The sequence below is a fragment of the Pararge aegeria genome, chromosome 11, assembly GCF_905163445.1.
Source record: "Pararge aegeria chromosome 11, ilParAegt1.1, whole genome shotgun sequence".
Taxonomy (NCBI): Eukaryota; Metazoa; Arthropoda; class Insecta; order Lepidoptera; family Nymphalidae; genus Pararge; species Pararge aegeria.
In genome coordinates this window covers 7,360,613-7,386,640 of record NC_053190.1, presented here as the reverse complement: position 1 = coordinate 7,386,640, position 26,028 = coordinate 7,360,613, and the positions used below count along the sequence as shown (strand labels likewise).

At 36.6% G+C, this 26,028-nt stretch overlaps 2 protein-coding genes across 6 annotated transcripts; one reads left to right on the top strand and one right to left on the bottom strand.

Annotated features, from left to right (window-relative positions):
* Positions 1–425: 425 nt before the first annotated feature.
* LOC120627438 (kelch-like protein 10) lies at positions 426–22,038 on the top strand. 4 transcript variants are annotated; one of them, XM_039895443.1, is made up of 13 exons: positions 426–446; positions 2,082–2,245; positions 3,196–3,447; positions 4,010–4,274; positions 5,481–5,645; positions 7,137–7,223; positions 15,230–15,376; positions 15,600–15,792; positions 16,505–16,650; positions 17,809–18,026; positions 19,176–19,356; positions 21,395–21,567; positions 21,778–22,038. In XM_039895443.1, the coding sequence occupies exons 2-12, from the start codon at positions 2,109–2,111 to the stop codon at positions 21,542–21,544; spliced, it is 1,941 nt and encodes a 646-aa protein (XP_039751377.1). In that variant the 5' UTR covers positions 426–446; positions 2,082–2,108; the 3' UTR covers positions 21,545–21,567; positions 21,778–22,038. The 4 variants fall into 4 exon arrangements, with proteins under 4 accessions (XP_039751377.1, XP_039751375.1, XP_039751374.1 ...); XM_039895441.1 differs by lacking the exon at positions 426–446 and adding an exon at positions 501–686 and having other exon boundaries at positions 21,410–21,567; XM_039895440.1 differs by lacking the exon at positions 426–446 and adding an exon at positions 501–686.
* A 167-nt stretch (positions 22,039–22,205) lies between these two features.
* On the bottom strand, positions 22,206–23,856 carry LOC120627440 (mitochondrial basic amino acids transporter-like). Of its 2 annotated transcripts, XM_039895444.1 has the most exons (3): positions 23,641–23,856; positions 23,291–23,353; positions 22,206–23,207 (listed from the first exon to the last, which is right to left on the bottom strand). In XM_039895444.1, the coding sequence occupies exons 2-3, from the start codon at positions 23,322–23,324 to the stop codon at positions 22,357–22,359; spliced, it is 885 nt and encodes a 294-aa protein (XP_039751378.1). In that variant the 5' UTR covers positions 23,325–23,353; positions 23,641–23,856; the 3' UTR covers positions 22,206–22,356. The 2 variants fall into 2 exon arrangements, with proteins under 2 accessions (XP_039751378.1, XP_039751379.1); XM_039895445.1 differs by lacking the exon at positions 23,641–23,856 and having other exon boundaries at positions 23,291–23,526.
* Between the last annotated feature and the right edge of the window lie 2,172 nt (positions 23,857–26,028).

The following is a 26,028-nucleotide window of genomic DNA, read 5'->3' as shown; positions in this document are numbered from 1 at the left end:
TATATTTTTTAAATTGTGGTAGCTTTTGAGATAGTTAGAAAAAGAAGAAAGAAAACGTTTAGCAACGAAGAACAAACATACATTTGAGACAAAGATCTGTACCTAGGTACATTATAAAAATATACCCATGATTGAATTAGTTAGCAAATACTCGTCCAATAACCAATAGCCTATCAAAAATTAAAGCAGTTAAATATTATGACCCCCTTTCATTTGTGCCAGATTTTATAATTTAAGAATGTGGGGTTTAATAAGTATTTTATTGGGTAACATTTTTCTAAAGATTAACTGCTTCATTAACTCAAAATGCCTATAGGCACTTTTTCTAAAGCAGCCTAAAATTTTAAATATAAAAAAAAAACGGTTGCAACGTTTGCAAAATGCAACCTAAAAACTTGTTAAAAATGAAAATATTGTTATCCAGCAATGTCATCTGGAAGAAAAAGGTTTGACATGTTTGTCATTCTTATATCATTTTTTTGCTAACCTAAAATGTTTTATCAAATGGCTTAATTTTTGCTATTTTTTTAGTATTTTTTAACGGTTACTTTTGCAAATTCGTTTAGCTAAATCTCGATTGTTTCCCGACCTGTACCGCATTTGCATTTAAGTTTTAATGCGTGACAATTGTTTTATGATGACTTTGCGTTAGTCCTAATAAAATGGAAAATGACCCGAATAACACAGTGAGTACTGAAGGAATATAAAGATGGTATGTAAGATATTCAAGATGAAACACACAAACAAGGTTTGGATTTAGCTGATAGTCAAGATTTAGTTCGCTCTTGTTATCCGACTGAACTTATGAAAATAAACAAATATTTTTAATAGTCACCATCAAGTAATATTTACATTCACACCTTAAAGAAAGGAACTAGGCTAAAACATCTGGCTATGATTAAAACATCTTTAGACATTAAATATAGATAGTAGCTATCCCAAACAATTCACTTACCACGCCCAGACCAACCTAACGGCTGCACTATACCTACAATGTAATAATCGAATTATTGATAGACTTTATGGAGAAAGAAGATTAGTTCTTTATCCATAAAGTCCTATTAGAAGCTCTTTTCAGTAATTATATTGTTTTCGTTATTGTGAGGTGATAACGATACCAAATAATTGCAATACAAGTTAAATTAAAATTGAAGTGAAGATACGAGGATTTGCAACACAACACTGGACATCACAGTCATTGAGTAGATATTTCATTTCCAAGCTATATAAAACTTGAAGGTTAATTTACATACCTAGAAATCATACTTAATAGCAACATCTTTATTCCGAGTACAAAGCTATTCATAATTATTCAGCAACCTATCCCAGAAGATAGTCTCGTATATGTGCTTGTTAGCAAGGGGGTAGGTACTAAGCTTCTTGTTCCACAACTTTTTCCTTAGATCAAGACATTTAGAGAACCAAGTTGTATTAAAAGTACGCAGTGACAACCATTAAATTAGTTGTGTTGACTGTGGTTGTCTAATAGTAATCTGATCATACACATACATAAATTCGTAGGTAGATACGTGTGTAAACTGTGATAGCCTAGCAGTTAATGCTTCGACTTCTCTTCGAAGGGACCGAGTGCGATCCCCGGCACACACTTCTGACTGTTCGGAGTTATGTGTGTTTCAAGCAATTAAATATAACTTGCTTCAACGGTAAAGGAAAACATCATAATATGGAAACCTGCATAATATTTTCAAAGGCCTATGTAGTCATGAAAATTAAGCTTTATTTTCTATACTTCGCCAAACGCAGGAAAATCTGTGTGGTGTAATTTATAATTTCTTCAATCATTATACTCCACACCAAACAGATCTTCGGCAATGTACCCTCTACGCATGTTTCGATACGTAACCGAGGCATCCTCAGGAGAAGTTGAATTTACAATGAGTAATTGCTAAGACACTTGCAATAATTTTTAATTGTTAAATAAAGCTTAATTTTCATAATATATCATGGAGTTCCGCGAAGTACCACCTGCTTCTGTCAAATATTCCTTAAGCGGCGCCTAGGGGATTTAGGGTATCTAGGGATTTACTGCCCATTATCGACACAAAGGTATTGGTTTATAGACGGCGGGTCGCGAGACTGGGCGATGCATGTCGGTGGCGGCGATGCAGGCGCTGCACCGACTGCGCGAGTGCCGATTGCTGTGTGACGCTATCGTGCGTGCAGACGACGGAGCCGCCTTCCCTGTCCACCGCGCCATATTGTCGGCCTGCAGTCCATACTTCTTGTTAGAATCTTCAAATAAATTTTACAAGGCTCTTCCTTGGAAGCACAATTACCATGCTTATTTCTGCCGCCAAGCAGCATTGTTGCAATGCTGTGTTTCGGTCTGAAATGCGAGGTTTCCGGTGTAATCGCAAGCACATGAGACTTAAAATCTACACCTTAGGTTGATAGGCACAGGGCAGGACGTGATCTTAGCATGCCCTGCGAAGTGTTTCTCTGTTTATAGGCGATAGTTTTTCACTTACCATCAGTTGGTCCATGTGCTTGGTCTTTCAATCCCTACTAGTGTTATAAATCAAAAAGTGTGTTTGTTTGTTTGCCCTTCTATAATACCCTAACTAAGCAACCAATCAATTAGATTTTTTGGCATGAAGTTAGTTAATAGGATGGAGAGTAGGCTTTTATCCCAGGAAACAAAACAATTACTAAAAACAATAAACGCGGGCAACAGCTAGTTATTACTATAAAAAAGTTCCTTCTTCTCTTTCTTCTACTGGGGCGGTTAAGACTTTAGCTTCTGTAAATTACACTTACATAATTTTCTAATTTTCAGTCTTATGGAAACTGACAAAAAAATCGTCTGAGAATAATGGGTTCACAAATTTAAAAGCGAAAGTACTTAGACCTCTTATTTAGTTTAGGGGTATCTGAATGGTTATATAGTTTATGCATATCATCACTGTTAACGACTTCAAAGATTTCAAAGACTTCAAAGAGAGAGATTTACGGCGCAGTATATTGCCTAGTGGTAGCCTAACAATATCATTATTATAATTATAGTGAAGACGTCGGAGTATTAATAATTTTCAATAATTTTCAAAAATGCTGTGATTTGAATACATAATACTGTAATTTGTTAATTGTCTGTGAAAACAATCTTATGCTAGCAATCGGAGTGACTTACATGCATATCTAATAAAAATTTCTAATTTACTAAAATACTCTTGCCAGGGCATTGTTCACAACGACTTTACACTCGCGGGAACAGAGCGATGTGCTGATATCTGGAGTGCGCTCAGAGATTCTGCTTTTGCTGATCGAGTATGCATACCTTCGTCGCATCGAAGTTTCCGACACCAACGTGCATGAACTTCTGATGACAGCGGACTATTTGGCTTTTCTCGGCGTACTGCAGCTTTGTTGCGATCATCTAAGAGGCTCGCTGAATCCCAAGAATTGTCTTGGTATTATGATGTTTGCTCGGTTAGTATTGTAAATTTATAGAATCTGGTGATATTATGCTAAACATTGTAAATTTGTAGCATGTTTATCTGGTTTCAAACGTCAACATGTAGTGCCATAGTAGGATGTAGACTGTAGAGTTTAGAGCACCGAATCTAACATTTTTTTTATTAATTGCAATAAATCAAGATAGGATTCTGAATTTAGAAGTTCCATTGGTCACTGCCTCGTTGATTTAGGGGTTAGCATGTTCAACTACGAATCACGTTTTTAGTACCAATCCGGAGTCAACCACCTGTCTCGGAGAGCACGTAAAGCCTAGGGTTTCAGATATTATCACTAATACTCGTTAAAGCCCACTAACTCGCATTGGAGCTTAGCCACACCGTTTACTCTGCATGTCTAACAGGTTCTTCTTCATGATTGATTGTGAAAGTCCATAGAATAACACCATCAGTTTTGATGACAGTGGCACGATAATAAGTACGCGATATTTGAACTCTCCAAAGAAAATTGGACTTACAGCAAAAAAAAAATCCTGAAATATGGACGTATGAGATTTAGATAAAAGATTATTTTTCAGACGAGTTTTTTGCTACAAACTGGAGTCGGAATCTCGTAGGTATCTGCTACGGTACTTTGTGACAGTGGCGACCCAGAGTGACGAGTTTCTGCATCTTCCCATTGACGAGCTTAACAGCATTATAGTTGAGGATGAATTAAACGTGAAAAGCGAGGAAGCTGTCTGGGAAGCTGTTTTGCGTTGGGTGAACTATGATCCTGATATACGTTGGCAACACACTGTAAAACTTATGGGCAGTATACGTCTTGGATTGCTTGATACTCAAGTAAGAGAAAAATAATACTTTAGTGCACTGTCTCTACTTCCCTAATAATTTAAAGTTGATGCAGGTTAGAACCAACCACCAACACAACACAACTTACTTTCATATTAAATATATGTTATAAATATGTTCTTTGAGATAATCATGCCTACTAAACTTCATTGAAATCCTGTAACTAAACTTCACTGAAGTCACGCACCTTTAACTTTTCTAAGTTATGTGTAATATATATAAGTAATTAAAATATCACTTGCTTCAACGGTGAAGGAAAATATCGCGAGGAAACCTGCATGCCTAAGAGTTCTACAGAATGTTCTCAAAAGTGTGTGGAGTCCACTAAACCGCACTGGGCCAGCATGTTGGACTACGGCCTTAACCTCTTCTCATTATTGGAGGAGACCCGTGGCCTGTAGTTTAGTGTAGGGCCGGAAATTGGAATGATGATGATGATTATAGTTCCAGTTCTACACAGTCGATTTATAGCAACACTTAAAAGTTTCATGTATCTTACCTAGAGGGTTTTTGTGAGGGTGGTGTGAATTGTGTTAGCGCAAATCAGTCTATTCCAATAGTTTACACAAAGATGACCCGAGTCGATAATTGACATGACGTAATTGGGCTGATGATGATGATAATGATGTAATTTTGACTGAACGCTTTCATCGCGAAAATTATAATAATGTACGAATGTTTTCTGCGTGATGAGCTTATCACATTAATAATATAAATTCGAAAATAAGTGTTTGTTTGTTTGTTCTTCATATCATAGATTACCGGATTAACACGATTTTTTTCACATAGTTATGTTAAATGGTAGGAGAGTCGCAAAAGGCATTATTTTCTGAGAAACTAACCGCAAGGATGAAGGCTCTGGATAGCAAATATACCTTGAGAGATAATAAAATTATCCTCGGCGTTTAGGTAAAAGTTGTGTGATTCGAGCCCCTAAGTTATCGGTATAAATCGCAACGGACGGGCTACATACTCGTAGCGCGGGCCATAGGGTTCCCAATTGCCAAGGAGCTGGAGTCGTGATCTCACACCGGAAAACCAAACGTTGGTTCCAAGAGAGTTGCAAGGGAACGAGAGGCAGAGACCGTGTAATGGAAACTCCCTCCAAAAGACCAATTATACGGTATACCCAGCAGTGGACGTCCATCGTTTGAAATAATGTTCAAGAGAAAGATCTTATTGGCTTTGTTCTTTCAGTTCTTCTTGGAAAACGTTAAGGATCATCCGTATGTGACGGGGAATGAAGGCTCGCGTCCGATCATTATTGAAACGCTGAAATTCCTCTATGACTTGGAGATGATTGCCCAGAGAGACGGGGAGGTGGCCACGCCGGAAATAGCGCGACCCCGAGTTCCACACGAGGTTCGAATCACAAACATTACTTACTAACTTAATATTAATTTTATTAAATACACCAGCGCGGCGGGATTTTGGCCCACATGCCAACCCAGGAGTATGAATTTTTATCGGACTCAGCGACTGGTAGCCTCATCTACGTTTTGAAAAAAGAGGACTACAAGCTACCTTGACTTGTAATCTCATATGGTGATAAGTAAAGATGCAAAAAATTGTGTGGGGTAACCTGTCAGGGGTTACGGCACACTTGAACCCTGATCTTTCCCCAAATCGGTTTAGACACGGCATCGAAGATAAACTCTAAATCCCTCGGCGGCAGGTCTTTGTTGCTAGCTAACTAGCAACGGCCGAAACAATCAACCAGACCAAAACATTATAGTTTTTGTATGATCAAATGCGTAGAGATGCACTGTGAAACATCATAGTAATGTTTGTCAATACCAGTGTCATTATCAATTTAAAATCCATCTCGCTAGCATGATCTATTAAATGTAGTACCTATCTATAAATACAGTGCGCAATGTTTTCAACCGACCGGACCTAGAGGTTATCTATAAGATGTGAATGTTTTTTGATGATATTTCACGACATATCATCCATATTTGCTCAACTTATTTTTTACTATTAAATCTATCATTTATCTGCATACATTTTTTTTTAAATTTTCAACAGTGTGAGTTATAAAAGTAAAATAAAAAACACTATCAAATTTTTTTTAAACAAAACTTAACTAAGTATTTAAATTAATTAAAATTAAAACTAGCATGCATGTAATGGAATGCCAATGCAATGTTTCCGTTATTTTAATTGTATAATCATAGAAAATAATTGTTTTGTCATCACACCAGCTATGGGAACAGTCTTCGTAATTGATTTTTGAAATACCATCTATGTAAACGTGTGTATACATAAACATCTATTCCATTCTACCTCTGAAGCGAGGAGCGAAGCGATTAATTTAATTTGGGAGTAGGTAATACAGTAGGTTTATTATCAAATTGTAATTATATGAAAATATCTAATGGACGTACTCAGCAACGGATAATCAATCACAAGCACAATAGATTAATAAACAGTGGGTATACTTACGAGTACCTAATCTTTATTACAGTACGGGTTTTGGGTTTTTAGAATAGGTAAGTATAAAAACCCTATTTTATCTACTAAAGATGGTATGAACAAAATTGTCCAAAAGAAATATTTCTCATTTTTTTGTGAGAATAGTAGCGTATTAATAGTGATGTGAAAATAGGTCAAGCATGAGCTTTCTTGAAAATAATAAAACTGACTTGTTTTTTTTATAGAAATCGACTATCGCATTCTACGAAAAATCATTCTATAAGTACGAACAGACCGTAATATTTTTATGCGCTTCTTTTATTTTATTGTTCGTGTATCTTTTCATTTGTTGTGAATATTAAGAATAGGCAAATATTTGAGGGACACATTGGTATCATTTACTTGTATCTAGATACCTATATATTTTATTCTCTTCAGGTTTTATTTGCAATTGGCGGATGGAGCGGCGGTTCACCAACTGCGTTTATAGAAACATATGACACAAGAGCAGATCGTTGGATTAAAGTTAGTGTATTATTACTAAATTTAATGTAAAACTGCGATATTAGTACATAATATATGGATTTATTCACTTGGATAGTTTAGTTACTAAGATGATTTTCAAATATATTACAACAATACACACATAGCCATCTAGCCCCAAAGTAAGCGTAGCTTGTGTTATGGGTACTGAGGTAGCTGATGAATATTTTTTAAGATAATCACCCAGATAAACACCCAGCCACTGAAAAACATTCATGTTCATCACACAAGCATTTTCCAGTTGTGGGAATAGAACCCAAAGCCTTGGACTCAGAAAGCACGGTCGCTGACCACTGCGCCAGTCGGCCGTCAAAATGAAATAGACTAAATAGTTTTCTTCTATTATTATGTTTTAACTTTTCATTGCAGAGCATGTGTGTTGTGATAAGGGGCGTGTCACTTTGCCTCTGAATTCGTAATCGCTATTTACTGAGGTCAATACGTTTTTTGCCTCCATGATTGTCACTATCAGTCACATGTCGGCTGTCGCAAAATATTAATGCGTACAGTAAGGGCTAATACACATTACGCGCTTGGCGGTACATTTGCAGCGCTTTGGTAGCGAACATACTGAACGTTTATCTTAATTTTTCATTTTTCGCAAAGACAGTAGCTGATAACCACCTTAAAGCACACATCCACTAGCATGTTCAATAAGGAAAAACTTGATAGCCATTCAAAAACAAGGGAAAGCATTACATATTTTCTGGGTAAAGGCCCACGTAGGTGTTGAGGGTAAGGGAGAGGGCCGATCATCTTGCCAAGGAAGCAGCGTTATATAAAGAACTAAGGCGGACTACGATGCATGCCCAATTTCCTACATAAAACACTCTATAAGAAGTGATACACTCGAAAAATTGCAAATTAGGTATACCTCAGGATCAACTGCCGGAACAACTAAGTTATTTTAACCAAATGTCAAACAGGCCTACAAAATTCTCAAACAAACCAAACTAAACCCGATAAGAGTGCAGATTCTTACGGCACACGGTGGGTTCTCGTATTAACCTCCATAGCTTTAAATGTAAGGACAACCCATCATGTAAATGCGATCCAGAAACAGCAGAGGACATTATTCACATCATATCCGAATGCCCGAGATTTTGAAGACAGAGATATGACACTGAAATGGAAATTGGAAAAACCATAAAACCAGACCTATTTAATGATTTGATGAGCAATATTGAAACAATGGAAAAATTCCTTGATTATTGTGAGAACTTAGCAAGAATTATAATAAAAGAAAACAAGACTAACTAATCTGTGAACAGTGCAACAACCCTTCTACATAAATGAATATATTAATATACCATACCACACAATGTATCCCAAACATCAATGCATATATATTATATAAATATAAAAATATATGTGTATATTACTGTAATATACATATATATATGAACCATCTGTACATTGAAACGCCCGCCAAACTAACCAAAAATTGTTATTGCAAAAAGTAAAGGCTCTGGTTGCTATGTTATAAATCACACAGCAACCAAAGACCACGACATGGATGTGGATAGCAGGTATACATAATATAATAATTATGATTACCCGCTAATCTTAAGTAGTAGTAAATTAAATGCAAAAAGTTGGTAAGGAAGAGGGAAAAAAAAGAAAAGTGGAATAATTAGTAAGTCATGTAAAATTACTTAAAAGAAGTTGTTGGAATTAGTGTTGCCCAAATTCAGTCTTGGTCTTGCAGTCTTGGTCTTGTTCTTGCGTTTTTGCAAGACCAAGACCAAGAACAAGACCGCGTATTTTTAGCAAGACCAAGACCAAGACTGACCGTGCAAGACTTGAGCAAGAACAAGACATAGCCTGCAAGACTCTTGCGTCTTGCAGCTAGGACTTAGCGCTATTTCACGGAGTAGTTAGGTGTAACAGTTCGGTGTATAGGTAGGTAGGTACGCTTAGGAATTCTATGAGACGCAAAAAACTATATCAAAGAATATGAAAAACTGGACCTATGCGCATTACGACTAATACCATAAACATAGCGAATAAAAAAATATCTATTAAAATCAAACTGAGTGCATGCATAGTTATGTTTTAACCATCGGCACTTTGATAATGCGGCATCAAAGGTTTTGTACTTACTTCTCAAAGAAATTTGCCGCTTTTCGGAAGTACATGGTTATGATACACGCGCCGGCGGCTTCTTTTGAAATCTAAAACAATCGTTGCCGCCGCGCCGAAATCATAACATTTGACACTATTCATGCAAAATAATTTCGAATTTTAAGAGTACCTACAGGTGTTCCAAAGAATAAATAAGTTTCAGAGTGCTTAGAATGAAAATGAATACATTATACTGATCACGCAAGTAGTATTATGATTAGGATAAAATGGTGAGGATAGGTAGTAGATGTCATAATAATTCATTCTAGTAAGTAATTATAATATTGATTACTTATATGGTTTTAAACTAATTACTTAGGTACTATTATTGTACATTTAGTCATTATATTTCTTAAGTTTTTACAAGAAAAAATAGCAAAAAAGTGTTCGAATATCTCTGAGAGAGATGATGAGAGTAAGTATTTACTAGCTGTGCCCGCGACTTCGTCCACGAGGAATAGTAACTTTGGAGGTATAGTGACGTTCAGGATTTATTTATTTATTTTAAAACTTCTGTCATCAAACATACAAACGAACTCTTCAGCTTTATAATATTAGTATAGATGCACGCCAAAACATTCACTTAAATATGTAAAGAATAGTGATTGGCACTAATTCTTTACATATATTTTATTCACGGGTCGCGTCTGTACAAGTAGGTAATATTTAGTGTGTGTTTGTACGCCGCACGCGGCATCGTTCGATTTGCGGCGGCATCCTTTTCATAGAGCCGGCACGTGGCGAGGCGGCGCGGTAAAAAGCAAGGAAACGTACTATAAATGAAGGAATTATTTTAATTCCAGTCATTTCCAATTGAGCTGTGCTTCGATTCTAACTTAATAATTGTTTTTACTAATTCTCGTTGTTTTCTAAAAACGTATCACGTGTACAATTTAATATGAGTGACGAAGATTCAAATTATTCTAGTCCGAGTAACGAGAGTTTGAGTCACAGATCTAAAAGACCCAAAAGCAAATTTGAGGAGTTTTTCGAAATAATTCATGCATCCCAAACTGCCTTGTGTAAATTGTGCCAACATAAAAAGATTGAAATAAAAATGAAAAACAGAAACACTTCAGGCTTAAGGAAACATCTAATGTCTTTCCACAAAAAGGAATCAGAAATATTTCTTCCTGTTAAACCAAAATTAAGTGGAGATATCACAAGCTTTTTAGTAACCGCTGGAAGAAGTGGACAGGTAAGAATATTTTTTTAACAGTTAAAAGAATTTTAACTCCGCGTAGCTATTCATGCGATACTTTCAAAAACGCCATTAACTTACGTAAGTATTTTTGAGTTAGTGGTGTTTTCATCTAGGGGTGCGACATATTAAGTATGTAATTATCGTCTTAAATATTTTTTATAAACACCTATATTTTCATTTAATCGGCCAGTAACAACTAAGTACTTTATTTTGGTAAATTACAGTACAGTGCAACCTTAATATAACAAATATCAATTTAACGATTTTCTCGATTTAACAACAACAAACCTCCTCCTCTTATACGCTCAAACCTAGTATGTTTTAAATAATAACACAAGATTTATTGTTTTGTTTCAGTCGGAAAACAGCAGTGACAACATCACGACAGCTACAGTTGATTGGGTGGTGAAAAAATATCTTCCCTTCTCATTTTTCGATGACGAAGCTACACAAGTATATTTTCGACGTATTTGCCCTAATATGGTGTTTCCTAAAAGGTCTACACTTAGAAGGAAAGTCAAAGAGCGATTTGAAGAGCTCCAATTGAATCTCAAGGAACGACTTCAACCATTATCATCTAAAATGTCGTTTACCATTGATGGGTGGACGTCAATTGCTGGTAGGAGTTACTACGGGGTTACTATTCATTATATAGACAACGAATGGAAGTATCGATCTGTAGTTCTTGATTTTATACCAACACGCGGTCGACATACTGGGGAAGATATTGCAACGATTTTCCATGAATGTTTATTGGAATATGGCATAATTGATAAAATACAAGGTATCACGGTCGACAACGCAACTGCAAATACCAAATTTATGTATGAACTGGGCAAACAGCTGCCGCCACACTTTGATTCAGACAATCAACATTTCCGGTGCTTTGCTCACATTTTAAACCTTGGTGTACAAGATTTATTAAAGACCTTAGCATTACACTGTGAGTCTGACACTAACGCGCAAGATCAGCAGTATGAAGACTATGCAGACGAAACTGAGGATGAGGAAGATGAAGAATCTGCACCAAATATTGCTGACTCGCGTACATCTGTAACAAAGTTACGCAGTATTTCCAGTAAAATAAAAAGAAGTGAGATAGTGAAGAAGAAGTTTCAGTCTGCTTGTGAAGCAGCTGGCGTGCCATCAAATCTAAATGCCATTCTTGACTGTCCAACGAGATGGAATTCCACACATGATATGATTGGATTTGGTTTAAAAGTGAGAGCGGGCATTGACATATTGTGCAGTTCTGTCACCGAATTGAATGATTTTCAAATCACAGCTAATGAATGGCAGGTACTCGAAAAATTACATAAATTTCTAATAAACTTTAAACTTTTAAGTACAAAACTTGGTGGAGACAAATATGTTACGTTACCGCTAGTCATTGTATCATTTAATCTCTTGCTAGATAAAATTGAATCCATGGTAAAACAGTTAGATGAGAAACCTAATCGATCTGAAGTGGATGAAAGGCTCATTCTAGCTTTCCAAGCAGCTCGAGACAAAATGCTTAAACATTACAAGAAGAGCAACTGGATTTATTGTACTTCTTTAATTTTAGACCCAAGGCATAAGGCTCAGACTTTTGACCTGACAATGTGGGGGAAGCAACTTAAAACAGAAAGTCTGCGCAAGTTCAATGAACATTATGAAGAATATAAAAGTCTACACTCACTGAACAAATCTTTGGAATTACCAGAAAAAGACAATAAAGTATGTGATGAAGATGAAGACGTAATAGACTTTGATAAACTCTATGAATGTCCCTCGACGTCATCTGGATCTTGTCTTCAAGGCTTAGTGATAGACGAGTTGGAGGAGTACCTGAGAAAACCAAGAACTGCCAGCTCGGAAGACATTTTAGATTGGTGGAGGACGCATGAGACAGAGTATCCGATTTTATCGAAAATGGCCCGTGATTTTCTCTCAATACCTGCAACTTCAGTACCTGCTGAGAGGTTATTTTCTAAAGCATCATTAGTAATTAGAAAACATAGAAATAGGTTAAGTGATGAGTCAGCCAGATGGTTACTTTGTATTAATTCTTGGTCAAAAGAATTGATATAAAGTATCATAACCTAATGATAAAGCTGTTGATTTGTGTTGTATTTTATTTTTTATTCAAATAAATGATAAATCGTAAAACCCTTTTATTAAATTTCTTATAAGTTGAGGGTTCAATCTCTTTCTAGACAGATAAGTATTGTTCTTTAAAATACAGTCAAGTTATTGTAATTAATTTGTTTTTTTACATGTTTTAGCAAATGTAAGCTTATAAATCATAAATGTTTATTAAGAAACAGTTACTTCCATGGAAAACGACATATAGGTCAGTTGATTTTTCGAATTTCTTATCAAATCTTCAGTTATTTATTAATCTGCTTGATCTTTACTATGGCTATGTTAATTCAAGCTCACAATGTTCCAATTCTAATACGTTTTTCTAAGATTTAAAGTAAACTTTAATAAATAGTAATAGACTAATAGGTAATTGCAAGACTTGCAAGACTCTTGCTGCAAGACCAAGACCAAGACCAAGACTGGGAGCGCAAGACCAAAACCAAGACCAAGACCAGGTGTATTGGCGCAAGACCAAGACCAAGACTGGCTAAGTCTCGTCTTGTTCTTGCATTTGGGCAACACTAGTTGGAATGGTATATCTTTAAACAAAGTAAACTATGTAATTAAACAAAGACAGAAAATGAAGGGGAAAAAAAAATAATAAAAAAAATATATATATATATATATTACTAATAAAAAAAAATATATATATATATTATAATTTTACCGACTTCAAATAAAGCGCGCAATTGTATGTATGAGAACGTAACGTACCATGATCTCAAAGCACCTATTGATCACGCGTCACCAAGAAAATCTTCTTACGTAGGCTTGACGGACGCTCAGTCTTAACGCTGAAAGCTATTACTTTATTATCTTACAATGGGCGTTAACACATGCTCACTTCTTGTCCAGATTTTTACGAGATTACCTAATTGTGGCACATTGCCGGATGTTATAAACGTTTATCTTGCTTTAAACAACCTTTTTATTGAACCAAAGGCATTGCAAGCATTGGTCAATCTTTTCTAGTTTTCCATTATGTAGAATGGTGCAATGATTGCCCGTTCTAAGTACGGCCTTCCTGAGATATAAAACATTCGCCTTTCAATTTAATGTCTCGGTTTGCTCTACATTGTTTATGGTTGTTAAATGATGCTATTGTCACTGGCACATCAACAGTTTCTATGATCGTTTATATTTGGTTCATCACAACGACTTCAAATAAAGCGCGCGATTGTATGTATGAGAACGTAACGTCCTATGATCACAAAGCACCTATTGAACACGCGTCACCAAGAAAATCTTCATACGTAGGCTTGACGGACGCTCAGTCTTAACGCTGAAAGCTATTACTTTATTATCTTACAATGGGCGTTAACACATGCGCTTCAAAGAGCCCAATGTGTCCTAGCTCTAAGAGATGTCATTGCCTGCAATGTTTGTATTTTATTCGAAGTCAAGTGGATATACCGGTGGTTAGCGTTTGACAGCGATCTCACCTGACCAGTGAGGATGTAGTTAGAGAGAACAGGGTAACGGGGATGGGGTGAACAGGGTAATTATGGATATAATTATTCCGCTCGTACCATACCGATCGCTACACGGTTGATATATTTAGAACCATACCCGAACTCTTTATCGTATTTATCTTTGCACGTGGTAACCTACTTTAGCTGCCTTGAAGATCTACTGGTACGCATATTCGACTAAGGATCACGTGTCCTTTGATTACTGATTAGAAACAAGGATTGTTAGGGTTTGAATTTGTAGAAGTTCTCAGTTCCATTCTGTAGCCAGCGTTGACAACCCTGCACCCAACCTCCGATCAGACCTCCTGGTCCGACTGTAAAGCAGGTTGACGTCAGACCGGTTACATACCGGTTGTAAGACATTCATAGTGTTCCTGCATGTGGGAATTCGATATTTTTCCAGAACCAAAAGTAGCCTATGTTACTCTCCGTTTTTTCTACTAACTCTACGCCAAAAATCTAGTCGATTAATAAGTTAGGGCGTGCAGGAAGGCCAAACCAACAATCTAACAAACTTTCGCATTTATAATGTTAGTATTTATTTGATATTATAAAAAAAATGTGTTACCTACTTTTTATGAGGAATGGAGGCGAATAAGTTTCCCTAAGTTTTGTTTGTTCTTCCTTGGTCAAGAGGTGTGGAAGCGGGTAGCGCCAATTTGGCAGGAAGCATTAACATCATTTATGTTAAATTAATTAACTTATGATAATTGATATTGTCTTGCTTTGGCTAGTGTAGTTAGGTTGGTGTGATGATATCTGCGAGTCAAACTAGTCATTATTGTCTTAGCCTATAAGAGTCCCACTGTTGGTTTAAAGACTCCTCCCAACGGGAAGGTTGGCCCATAACCACCACGCTGGGCCGACGTATTGAAAGAACCAGAGGACGCTGCTCCCCGCAGGAAGAGGTATGGTGGTGACAAATGTATTCTGGTCTGCCGTCACCACACAGCATAAGTTAAACTAGTATGGTGTTTTACCGGGATATTTTTTAGATGGAAGGTTTCCTAGTGCCCTTTTTTCAACTCGTTTGTATATTGATTTCCTTTTGGTTTGTCAAGGTGGAAGAGGTTGATCCAGCTGGACCACGGGCCTATCATGGTACTGCAGTGCTGGGTTACTGTATCTACGTCATCGGTGGCTTTGATGGCATGGACTACTTTAACTCTTGTCGCTGCTTCGATGCCGTTACAAAAGCTTGGCGAGAGGTAATAACAGTTCTCTTTCTGAAAAGGTATTTGGGTGCTTATTACCATCGCTTAAAACAATATTATTTTAAGATGTCATGGTGTGTCATAAGCTGTATTTTAAGCGATAGCTAATCAGACATTTATCTTCTAACAACATAAATTCTGCAAGTTGTGACTTTACAGCGTTGTTACTGTAAGTGTATATTTCGTAGAAAATAGTACCTACAAAGAAATTTTCTAGGTAGCCCCGATGAACGCCCGACGGTGCTACGTATCCGTAGCAGTATTGGGCGAAACGATCTACGCCATGGGGGGCTACGACGGCCACCACCGGCAGAACACGGCCGAGCGGTTTAACCACCGCACCAACCAGTGGTCATTGGTGGCGCCCATGAATGCTCAAAGGTCGGACGCTAGTGCCGCTTCTTTGGATAGTAAGTACTTTATGACAACATATTTTAAGTCTGATTTTTTTGCTTTTCTTGTAATTTATGATTTCAGGATTTTCTCTGAATTCCCGTGATTTTATCCGAGTACAGTTTCTGAAATAAAAAAGTCTATCTCGCTACTCGTGTAATTTTCTACCTGCCGGTAAAGATCCAAGTAAACCATTTCTTTGTGTGATCCCTGAAATTATGTTTTTTTTTGTTAGGATGATCCCTTTTTTTTGTCGCTCCTATTGGGTAGATTTTTACATTTTAGTTCCCCTTGTGTCAAAAATTATGTTACGTCACGATAAATCTTATCATGCTCACACGAGATTTCGCGTTGTCACAATAATTGGCAGTGTTGAAAAGCCACCGTATATTTAGCACCGCTGTGTAGGCCACCGACTTCGTCTTTTTGTTACTAATAAGATAATTTTTATTAAATCAGAGTTCAATTTTTTTTTACTCTATAACTCAGTGATTTCCATAAAAAATAATTTTCTTTAAAGGTTTATTTTATCTATGACGTCGCGATGATGTTCCAATCTAGTGTTTCTACTGCAAAAATCCCCGAGAATAGTTTCCAAGCAGGGCGAGAAGTTGTAAGACGCAAGGAAGTGAAAAACGCGTAAATCCCTTGAATTCGTAGGCTAACTGCACCTTAAGGATTTTTCCATGATAATTTTTTTTCAGAATACTGTAACAAAATATTTTTTAGACAGAATTTATATAACTGGTGGCTTCAACGGCCAAGAGTGCATGAACAGTGTCGAGGTGTATGATCCTGACACTAATCAGTGGACGAACCTGGCTCCCATGCGCTCTCGCAGGTCTGGCGTGTCGTGTATCGCTTACCACAACAAGGTATCTAGGTACAATAAAGGTCTATCCACCCATAATATCAGGGTCAGAGCATTTCAGTTTCATTAGTGACGTGCAAACATTTATCTTTGATCATATTCATTACTCCAAGTATCACGGAAATCGGTATCATTGTAATTATTGTTTTGGTTATGTTTCCCAGTTTGCAATGGTAGCTTCAAACCATTTAATAGAAAGGTATATGTCTAGTCATGTTATGCTTACAGTCATAGCGCATCTTGTAGGTAGGAGGCCTGTCAGCGATAAGAAAAAGTAAACTTCACTTAAATTGACTAAAGTATTTTTCTTTCAGTCCCTTATTGATCGCAGATGCCCGGCCCTGATGTTTTATTTTTATATTGAATATAAATCAATCTAAATGTAGAAAAATTGTAATCAACTTTTATGAATACATTTCCACCTTTTTTATAGGAAATATTATTTGTATAGGCATTATTCATAAATAAATAAAATAGATAGTTATTTGAGAGGAAGGTTTATATGTACCTATAATACTAGCATAATATAGTCAAAGTCAAAGTCGAATAGCCACATAGATGATGCGTGCATCACATGTAAAGAAATACTGATAATTTTAGAGATTTATAACGTGATGTCGTAAATAAATACATTTTTTCGTGCTTACGTTGCAAACGCTGGCTGAACCCTACGAGATAGATAAAAATAATGTACTACAGTATTGTACACTATAAAAAGGTCTCCAAATAAATCCGCAATAGCATATTTTTATCTTCAAAATATATATAATAAATATAAATATATATTTATAACACATAGTAAATATACAAAATTATTTTAAACAATATATTATTCCTTATCCAATTTAATACATTAGATACGTTTAACATTTCATGTGGATCAGCATAATATAATTAAAATATCTTGGAGGATATCAGAGATTTAAAAAGCGTGGGCAGAACGGGTGGTGGGCGCGACGTTCAAACCCTCGAAAAACTGAATATGGAACTAGCCTGCTCGATTTGCTATAAATTGATTTAGTACTGGAGGTTTATATAACATAGTGCAATGTTAACTTGTTTATGCAATCAACACAATATATAAACATATCTACCATAGTTAAATTCAGTGTATTTCATTCTATCGCTATTTTCTATAGTTTCAAAACATTTGCGTCGTTAGATCTACGTGATAGGTGGATTCAATGGTATATCGAGGATGTGCAGCGGTGAGGTGTACGACCCGAATACAAACACGTGGTCTCCGGTACCAGATATGTACAACCCGAGGAGCAACTTCGCCATTGAAGTCATCGATGATATGATCTTCGCTATCGGCGGCTTCAACGGCGTTACTACCATCTACCATGTTGAATGCTACGACGAAAGGACCAACGAATGGTGATAGTCCATATTTAGACTCTCCTAGCAAGTTGTAGTTTAGCTACTTTTACATTATTTGAATGGGTATCTAAAGTGCGGACCTTTTACCCGCGGACTAAATGGAAACAAACAAATGTCAGATCGTTTGCTTAATGTAGCGATAAACAAGATTTTCTTCTTCTTCAAAAATGAAAATAGCTTTGAATATTAGATTCTGTAAATATATATTAAAAAAAAAAATGTTGTTTACCTGTAAAATACTAAAATAACCTAACCCAAACTAATCTAAAATGTTCACGACCTGTCATTTGTTTGTTTACATTTGGTTCGTGGCTTCGTGGGTACATTAGCCGGGATAGGGATTTATTGTGTAATTTTTTTGAATGATTGGTTAACAATTCGTACAAATCCATCCAGAATTTTCGGTGCTCCAGGCCTCCAGATACGTAAAGCCCACAAAAGACGCGCCGTTAGCTAGGAATATGTGTTGATATAGATCAGAAATCTATCAGTTCAGGTATTTTAGGTTTCGTTTGCAAGTTTTGTGCACAGCGAAGCGACCTTGAAGGGTCAAAAAGTGTGCTATCTCAGAACTTGCATACTTAGGGGAAAGCAAACAATCATTTCTCAACCCCTGAATGATTACTGATTGAACCCCGACATTTGTATTGATATTTGGTACAATGATCGACTACTGGGGTGTGTTTACGCCCTAGTAGGTGATCGGCATCAGGCGACATCAAGAAATATGGTCCACCTAATGATAAGTGGAAAACAGTACGTGCCATCCTGTGTCCATCAACCTGAGCGAAGGTGTTAAGTCACACTCACCTTTAATTACACCGGCAACCTCGCCTTTTACACGGGAACACAGCAAAATGGGAGAAATAAGTATGGGTGTAGGTACTTCCCCGCAGGTCCGTAGGATGATTATGTATCTCTCGACAGGCTTGCAACAGGCGAACATCTGGCTATCTTTGCTTTCAAACCTAACTGTTGTATTTTTTTGTTTGTGTCGTTTGACAGCAGTGACGCGAGATTAACGCCTGTCAGACGAGCTCTTTCCTCTACAAAGCTCTACTTCATTACCTCTAATTAGTTATTTCAAAGTAAATTAAGAAGTCATTCATAGCCAAACTTTTTTGATCTTTCATCTCATTTTCATAGGTATGAAGCAACGGACATGAATATTTACCGTTCCGCACTATCAGCATGTGTGATAATGGGTTTGCCCAACGTTTATGACTACATCCATAAGCACCGAGAGCGACTGATGGAGGAAAAGCGCCAGAAGATCTTGCTCTCTGAGACCGCCCGTCATGGACAACATCGTACTGCACTACCCGATGTAAGATTTGAGTTTTCTTGTTTCAGTAGGTATTCAGAAGTTTAGTTTCATAATCAACGTCAAAAATGAAATATAGGGTAGCAGGCTGTTACCGATATTTTTTATTAGGTGTTTGGAAGATAGAGGTGTGCACCCCTAAACCTCGAAGAGTAGGTGGGCATCAGTAGGGACTGATGAGGATGATGAAGTACTTTTTGATTCCAATTCGAGCCTTTCGAGGTTTTTGATCAGGGACTAGAATGTTAAAAGTCGAAAATTGTTTATTCAACTATAACATTTTATACCCTTTTTGAAGTCTTTCATGGAGGTCGAGGGGCCCCGTTGAGGTTTGGGGTCACGGGGCACTGCCCTGCGAAGGGCATTTCTTTCAAAGCACAAATTCTACCAAATTTCTACAGTGCCTATTGGCAAAATAAAAAACAAGATTACAGAATTTCGTACTCTAAACGAGTGTCATAAAGTCTATTTTGCTTTGTCATTATAGTAATTACATAGAAAACTACTCTACGAGTCCGAGCATGCAAATGAGCATGCAACACTAAGCGACAGGTTAAAGAGATAACTAATGGGATCGACGACTTAGCTCTTCCTAATTTTGGTTGCGATATGGCTACAATGTATTGACGCATTGCCCCTTATGCCCTGCTCACACAGGAATCTATCTAATCGGAACTACAAAAATAGTCGACTTTGCTTATAATTAGTCAAACTACTGATTGCGTTAGTAGGAACAACTAGATCACGTTACTTTTAGTAAGTGTTGCTATAATTTTATTGATTGGTAATGATAAATACCAATTACTGAATAAAATATCTGTTCGAATATTTCTTACCAGCCTACTTTGTTCGACAAACTGGATAGGTTAAGTCTATTGTAAAGGATTTTCCAACTTTTGGACGTTGGTTAATAAGGCATTTGCGACTGCGTCACGCTTTAGTAAGTTATTATAACATGATAATTATTTAGTAAACAAAGACACAGTTTGCGATAAATTTGCTCCAAAGGTCAAAAATATCATAAATAACATGCGTTGTTTTATAACATGTAAAATCAATTAATAAATAAAACGAGCTTTTCCATGTTGGCATGTAAAATCAATTAATAAATAAAACGAGCTGCCTTGTGGTATGTGATTTCATTTTCTAAAGATACCCTCGTTCCTATTCGTCGTAGAACCTCGTTATGAATCCTAAGAAGTTTCATGAGGAATTACAAAATTGGTACCAAGCAGGTACATGGAAAAAAATGGAATTGCATAAGCTCGGTTATGTATGAAGCTATAAATTTGTGGTAGGCGTAGGGACCCCGGGGTAACAGACGCAACCTGCAAATATACATGTTCAGACGTATTCAATTTGATGCACCAAGGTGGAATCGATCCCGTCAATTTTGGAAAGCAGGCAGGTACGGCCACATGCTAATGAAACTGCCCATAATCAGGTCATGAAACGGGTTTTGAAATAATTACATTTATTTAGGTTATAAACCGGTTTAGGTTAGACCAAAAATATTTAGGAAAGCTATATCAAACCACAATTAACGCATCCTACCGCCCTTTCTCGCCCTCTTCTTACTATGCCGCTACGATCGTATACGATTGGTCAGTCAACCCATTCAACTATCTCACTTGGAAAACACTCATTACCCTGCTTATGTAATTTGTTTATTACTACCTATTACTTATACTGTTTTTTATAGTATTAATTGGCGGACTAAACATATGACCCACCTGATGGTTAGTGGAAAACTATCACCTTTAAACAAAGCAACACTTCGAAGCGCATGCCAGGAGCACGTTCTGCAAGTTGCCACCCTATGTCCATACATCTGAGAACTAGGTGGGCCTTATGTGCCAGTAATTACACCGGCAACCACGCCACAATAATGCAATTGCAACAATAATGCTTTGTGACACAAATAGCATGCCTGAAGTGAGTTACTGTTAATTTTGCTTTTCATGTCCACATTGGAGCACTCGAAGTAATACAAACGTTTAATTATAATACTATTTTGACATACATTTATCACAAAACACAGTCATTCATACAACAGGTGCATTTGATGGAAGATAATGATGATATGCTCGAGCAGTTGGGGCTGATTGAGAACCAGGCAAACAACGATATTGCTATCCCTCCACCACCACCACCACCACCTCCTCAGGCCATGGAGCAAGACAGGATCTAAACAATGCACCTTATATTTATTCTGTAAGTATAAGACACTACAACCTCCTAGTTTAATTAAGTACATATCACAAATAATTAATTACATCTTAAGTATTAAAATGGGATTTGTGATATTGGTAAGAGGTATTAAATACTTCTAAGTTAATAAACACTTTCTTATTGGCTAAACATGTTTTGATTTAGAAGAAAGGTCAACTCATGTGGGTAATACTAATCCGTTTTCTTCAACAGGCCTACAAACACCTTTAGTAAGACATCGAAATAAATCTATTAAAGAACCGGTATCTGTGTCTACTTAGTAAATGTTATAAAATGGAAAATTCACGTAACCGTCATTTATTTTTAAAACATATACATATATTTGAGTAGTTTTGGTATATTTTTGTAGTGGTGATATTACATGATGTGAATCATACTTACCTGTATTTTTCGAATGGTTTTTGAAAATTGTATAAAATTTTTCAGACAAGTATACGATTTTAAGTTGCAAAACTATTGTTTTAATTTCTATTATAAATATCTGGTTTATCAACATTTTTTTATCTACGATGCTTCATGCCCAGACTCTCTCGGAATGATTTCAGAAGGTAAACCTAAACCCAATTTCATATCTTAATTGAAAATTAAGATATGAAAGAGTACTTATATATAAAAAGGTATCCAATTTATTTTTCGATTTATTAATAAAAAAATGTATAAAGCATCAACTGTCTCATTGCCATCACTATGACATTTAGCAATGTAATGTGTATTTATATTATAAGTTTACCTATATTAAATTATATTTAAAATCAATCTTTCAAGAATGGTTTACATATCGTAGTTATATTCAGAATTATCACATCGCACAGTCTCACTTATCGTTGCTGCCTGAACTAATGGAGATGTTACAGTGTCTGATAATAGAATGCGTTGCCAAGCTCGCTCCGTCCACGCCACGGCCGTAAAACATGCCCCGTTACTGATAAACGCACGTAAAGTCACTGCACCTATGCCCCTACTCATGCAACGCCATCCATCCTTTCGTACTGACTTCACAAAACAATCCCATGCACCTGTGTACCGGCCTATTGTATCACCCTGAATTCTTGATTTAACGACATCTACAGGGTAGAACAGGATCCAAGACATTGTTCCAGCAGCACCACCGGCTATAAACACTTTTAAAACAGATTGATCTCCTCGCGTCAATGCTGCGTACGATGCAAAATATACAGCAAATGATGGAGTGTCGCGAATGATTGTGATCCCCAAACCACGAAACAGAGCTCGATATCCACCATTTCGTAAAATATGTCGAGCTCCCGCCCACGCTCCAGAAGGCATTGATTCTCCCGGCTTGGCGAGTTGTTGCCTAGTTTTGACGAGTTCCACAGGTGCGCACGCAAAACTCTGAAGCATGCCTGCTGCCCCACCAGCAACGGCATGGTTGGTTAGCGAATCTGGGTTAGGAAGTGCTCTTCTCGTATTTCCGTACGCTCCAAAAACAATTGCATTTATTGCTGCTATTCCTCCTAAGGGTGCACCTATTCCTCGATATGCAGTTGACAATGTTCCTCCTTTTAATAGAGCTTTAGTACATTCCAATGCACTACCTCTGCCTGATTGAACGTGAACTTTCAAAGTGTCTAATGGATGACCAGCTATAATTCCAGCACAACCTGCAATTAATTGAAGATTGGATTTTACAAATGAACTAATGATAAAATACGGCAGCAGAATATTTTGTATTTATTATTCTTACCTCCAATACATCCCGCTATGAAGTCCAGAGCCATTTTATCTTATTTATGAAATATTTTAGGTTCTGCAACATAAAAATATATATTTCAATGGATGTTGGGAAAAGTCGAAAAGAGTCATAAGATAGTCATTTTTCAAAATCTACAGGCTTTATGGGAAAGCCTATTTATTGATATTAAAACAAAAAAATATATACTGTGGAACCTGCCATGACAAAAGCATGCGCTAAGGCCCTTACAAGCAATGAACTAAACGTTGAATGCTTGATTAATTGCTAACTTATTTATAAACTTTTGCTTAAAGATGGCATGTCTGACCTCTGATAAGCCGTAGGTAAATAAAGATTCTCACCTCAAATGTAGTTCAAATCAAATAATCGTAGTGTGAATTCACGTTGTCTCCAACAGATGTTACGCCAATAAACATATTGGTGGTGATATAAGTTGTGCTAGTAGCCCAGCTAAGATGCAGCCTCCTGGATGCAAGACAAGATTGTGTGGAGACGTCCACCGGCCGGGTAGTGCTCGTCCACCGTCTGCGCAATCTCTGCGCCCTCTGGAGACCTTTCTAGTCATTATCGCGTTCAGGTCATACTTATCTCTGGGGGCACATTAATGCTGCTAGTATTGCCAACCGATACCATATTTCAGTTTTGAATGTGCCATTTAGGATATATTCGGTTAAAATTCTTAAAATTTTTCTATTACTCTATGTTCTGGCTCAGAGTTAGGTTGGCTGTAGTGGCATTTTTAAGTAGTCTTTTCTAAGCGGATTGTTTGAACCTAATTCTGAATCTAATGAGCATCTACGGGATTCTAGGAATCCAATTTAAATCAATATTTTGGATAACAATGCTCTTGCCCAAACTCTACTAAATATAGCCAAAATCATATTAAAGGGGCGCGTTTGCCTGGAAAATACCTAAGAAATACAAAGAATCGGAAAACGAAATTCTTTAAGACTGCCAAAATTCGAACAACCCAAAAAGATACATAAATTTATCTTTTTTTATTTTATTGTAAACCACTCTATGAACAATATTTTGACAAATATAAAAATAATTAAAAACTAACATTAATATTTACAACTGTTCACTCATGGGCATGGTACCCAAAATGCTTGAAATGCTAGACTTAGTTGGGCTAAAGAAGCGCCTTGGGTCACCAGACGTCATAACAAATTTTTGGGACACGATGTTATGATTTCGTTTTATAGTTTTGGCCTACTCAATGACACTTAGGTATATGGTTACTGATATATTCAAGTTCTACTAACTTGAATATATCAGTAACCGACTAAAAGATAAAAAAAAGATAAGTTTTAAAATTCAGGAATTTACTCGCAAAGTCTAAAATTTTCATAGATCGGTTCAGGAGCTTACACGTTAGATGGTCAGAAACAAACAGAACCTACATACGATACGTATACATAGCGCCATACGGTGATTTCAAATTAAGTATTTCTAAAGATTACCCAGTGTCGCTCGGGAAGATGCAAGGATTAGAAGGATTCTAACAATAGCACATACAGGAATTCAAATCCCGTCAGATATTTGGTAGAAAAGATGGAACTAAGATATTAACATACGCGAAATCTAAAAAACTACGCTCCTATTTTGGGCAGTTGATATTTCGAAATAATTGCATCTTTTTAAGCTTCAGGTACAGGACCCATTTTAAGATCATATGATTTAGATAGATCTAGAATTTCCGTTTTCTGCATTGTTGTCTGCGTCCACTTATATTAGAAATCTAAACCGTCTTTTACCAAAAGTATTATTCTCCTTCAAAGATTGCATTGCATCCGCTGTTCCTGTTTTTCAATTTAACTAAAAATCTGCTTATTAGCTTCTTTTGAAGAAATTTTACTCATCAAAAATAAACACATTTTTTAATAATAATAATTGACCCACCATTTAGATGGCCCATCTGATGGTAAGTAAAAATCATCGCCTATAAACAGAGCCACACTTCGCCGGGATGCATGGAACACCTCCTACATAGTGAGTCCATTATCGTGAGGCAAAGTGTAACAATGATTTGCTATACCCCGCGAAATTAAGCTTATTCAGCGTTCATTGAATTACTTTATTCGATCCCGGACAGTTTCTGGACTCTTCGGATTCGAGATTTCATGGAATTCCGTAAAGTAACGCCTGCTTCTATCCTATAAATTTATCGTACGTTGGTATATTTTCCATACAATCATAGAGGGCCTAGAATGCCTCAGGAAACAAAACATTGAACAAGACATAGAAAAGTAGGATTTTTTTTTAATTTTCAATTAATAATTGTCCAATAATAAAGGCAACTAAAATATCACTAGCTTTAACTGTGAAGGAAAATATCGTGAAGAAACCTGCATACCTGAGAGTTCTCCATAATGTTCTCGAAGACGTGGAATCCGCACTGACCCAGCTTTCTCGCAATATGACTGAAATCATCAGTCGAATTGCAAGAAAGCTGGGTTAAAATATGTAAGCAGCCTTAACTATTATATACATATTATATATATACAAGATTTAGTCAGGCAATATTTTTTTTTAATAAAATAAAGAAAATAAATATTTTATTTGTAACCTTACACATTATCTTATTTCGTTTAAAAGTTTACGTGTAATTGGGGGAGGGGGGAGGTGGGCAATTAAAATCGCACGACATCTTACAAGGAGGAGAGCGGGAGTCGAAAAGTCGCTAAAATCATCAGACTCAATTAACTAATGTCCCCTAGGTTGGTTGT

What these genes read in the sequence shown, in the direction of transcription:
- LOC120627440 (XM_039895444.1), bottom strand. Translation starts at nt 23,324, where the DNA reads ATGGCTCTGGACTTCATAGCGGGATGTATTGGAG. An exon ending in CATAGCGGGATGTATTGGAG is followed by an intron (nt 23,208 to 23,290) that starts GTAAGAATAATA and finishes AATTAATTGCAG; the next exon opens with GTTGTGCTGGAATTATAGCT.
- LOC120627438 (XM_039895440.1), top strand. Translation starts at nt 663, where the DNA reads ATGGAAAATGACCCGAATAACACA. An exon ending in GACCCCGAGTTCCACACGAG is followed by an intron (nt 5,646 to 7,136) that starts GTTCGAATCACA and finishes TATTCTCTTCAG; the next exon opens with GTTTTATTTGCAATTGGCGG. An exon ending in GTATCGCTTACCACAACAAG is followed by an intron (nt 16,651 to 17,808) that starts GTATCTAGGTAC and finishes TTGCGTCGTTAG; the next exon opens with ATCTACGTGATAGGTGGATT.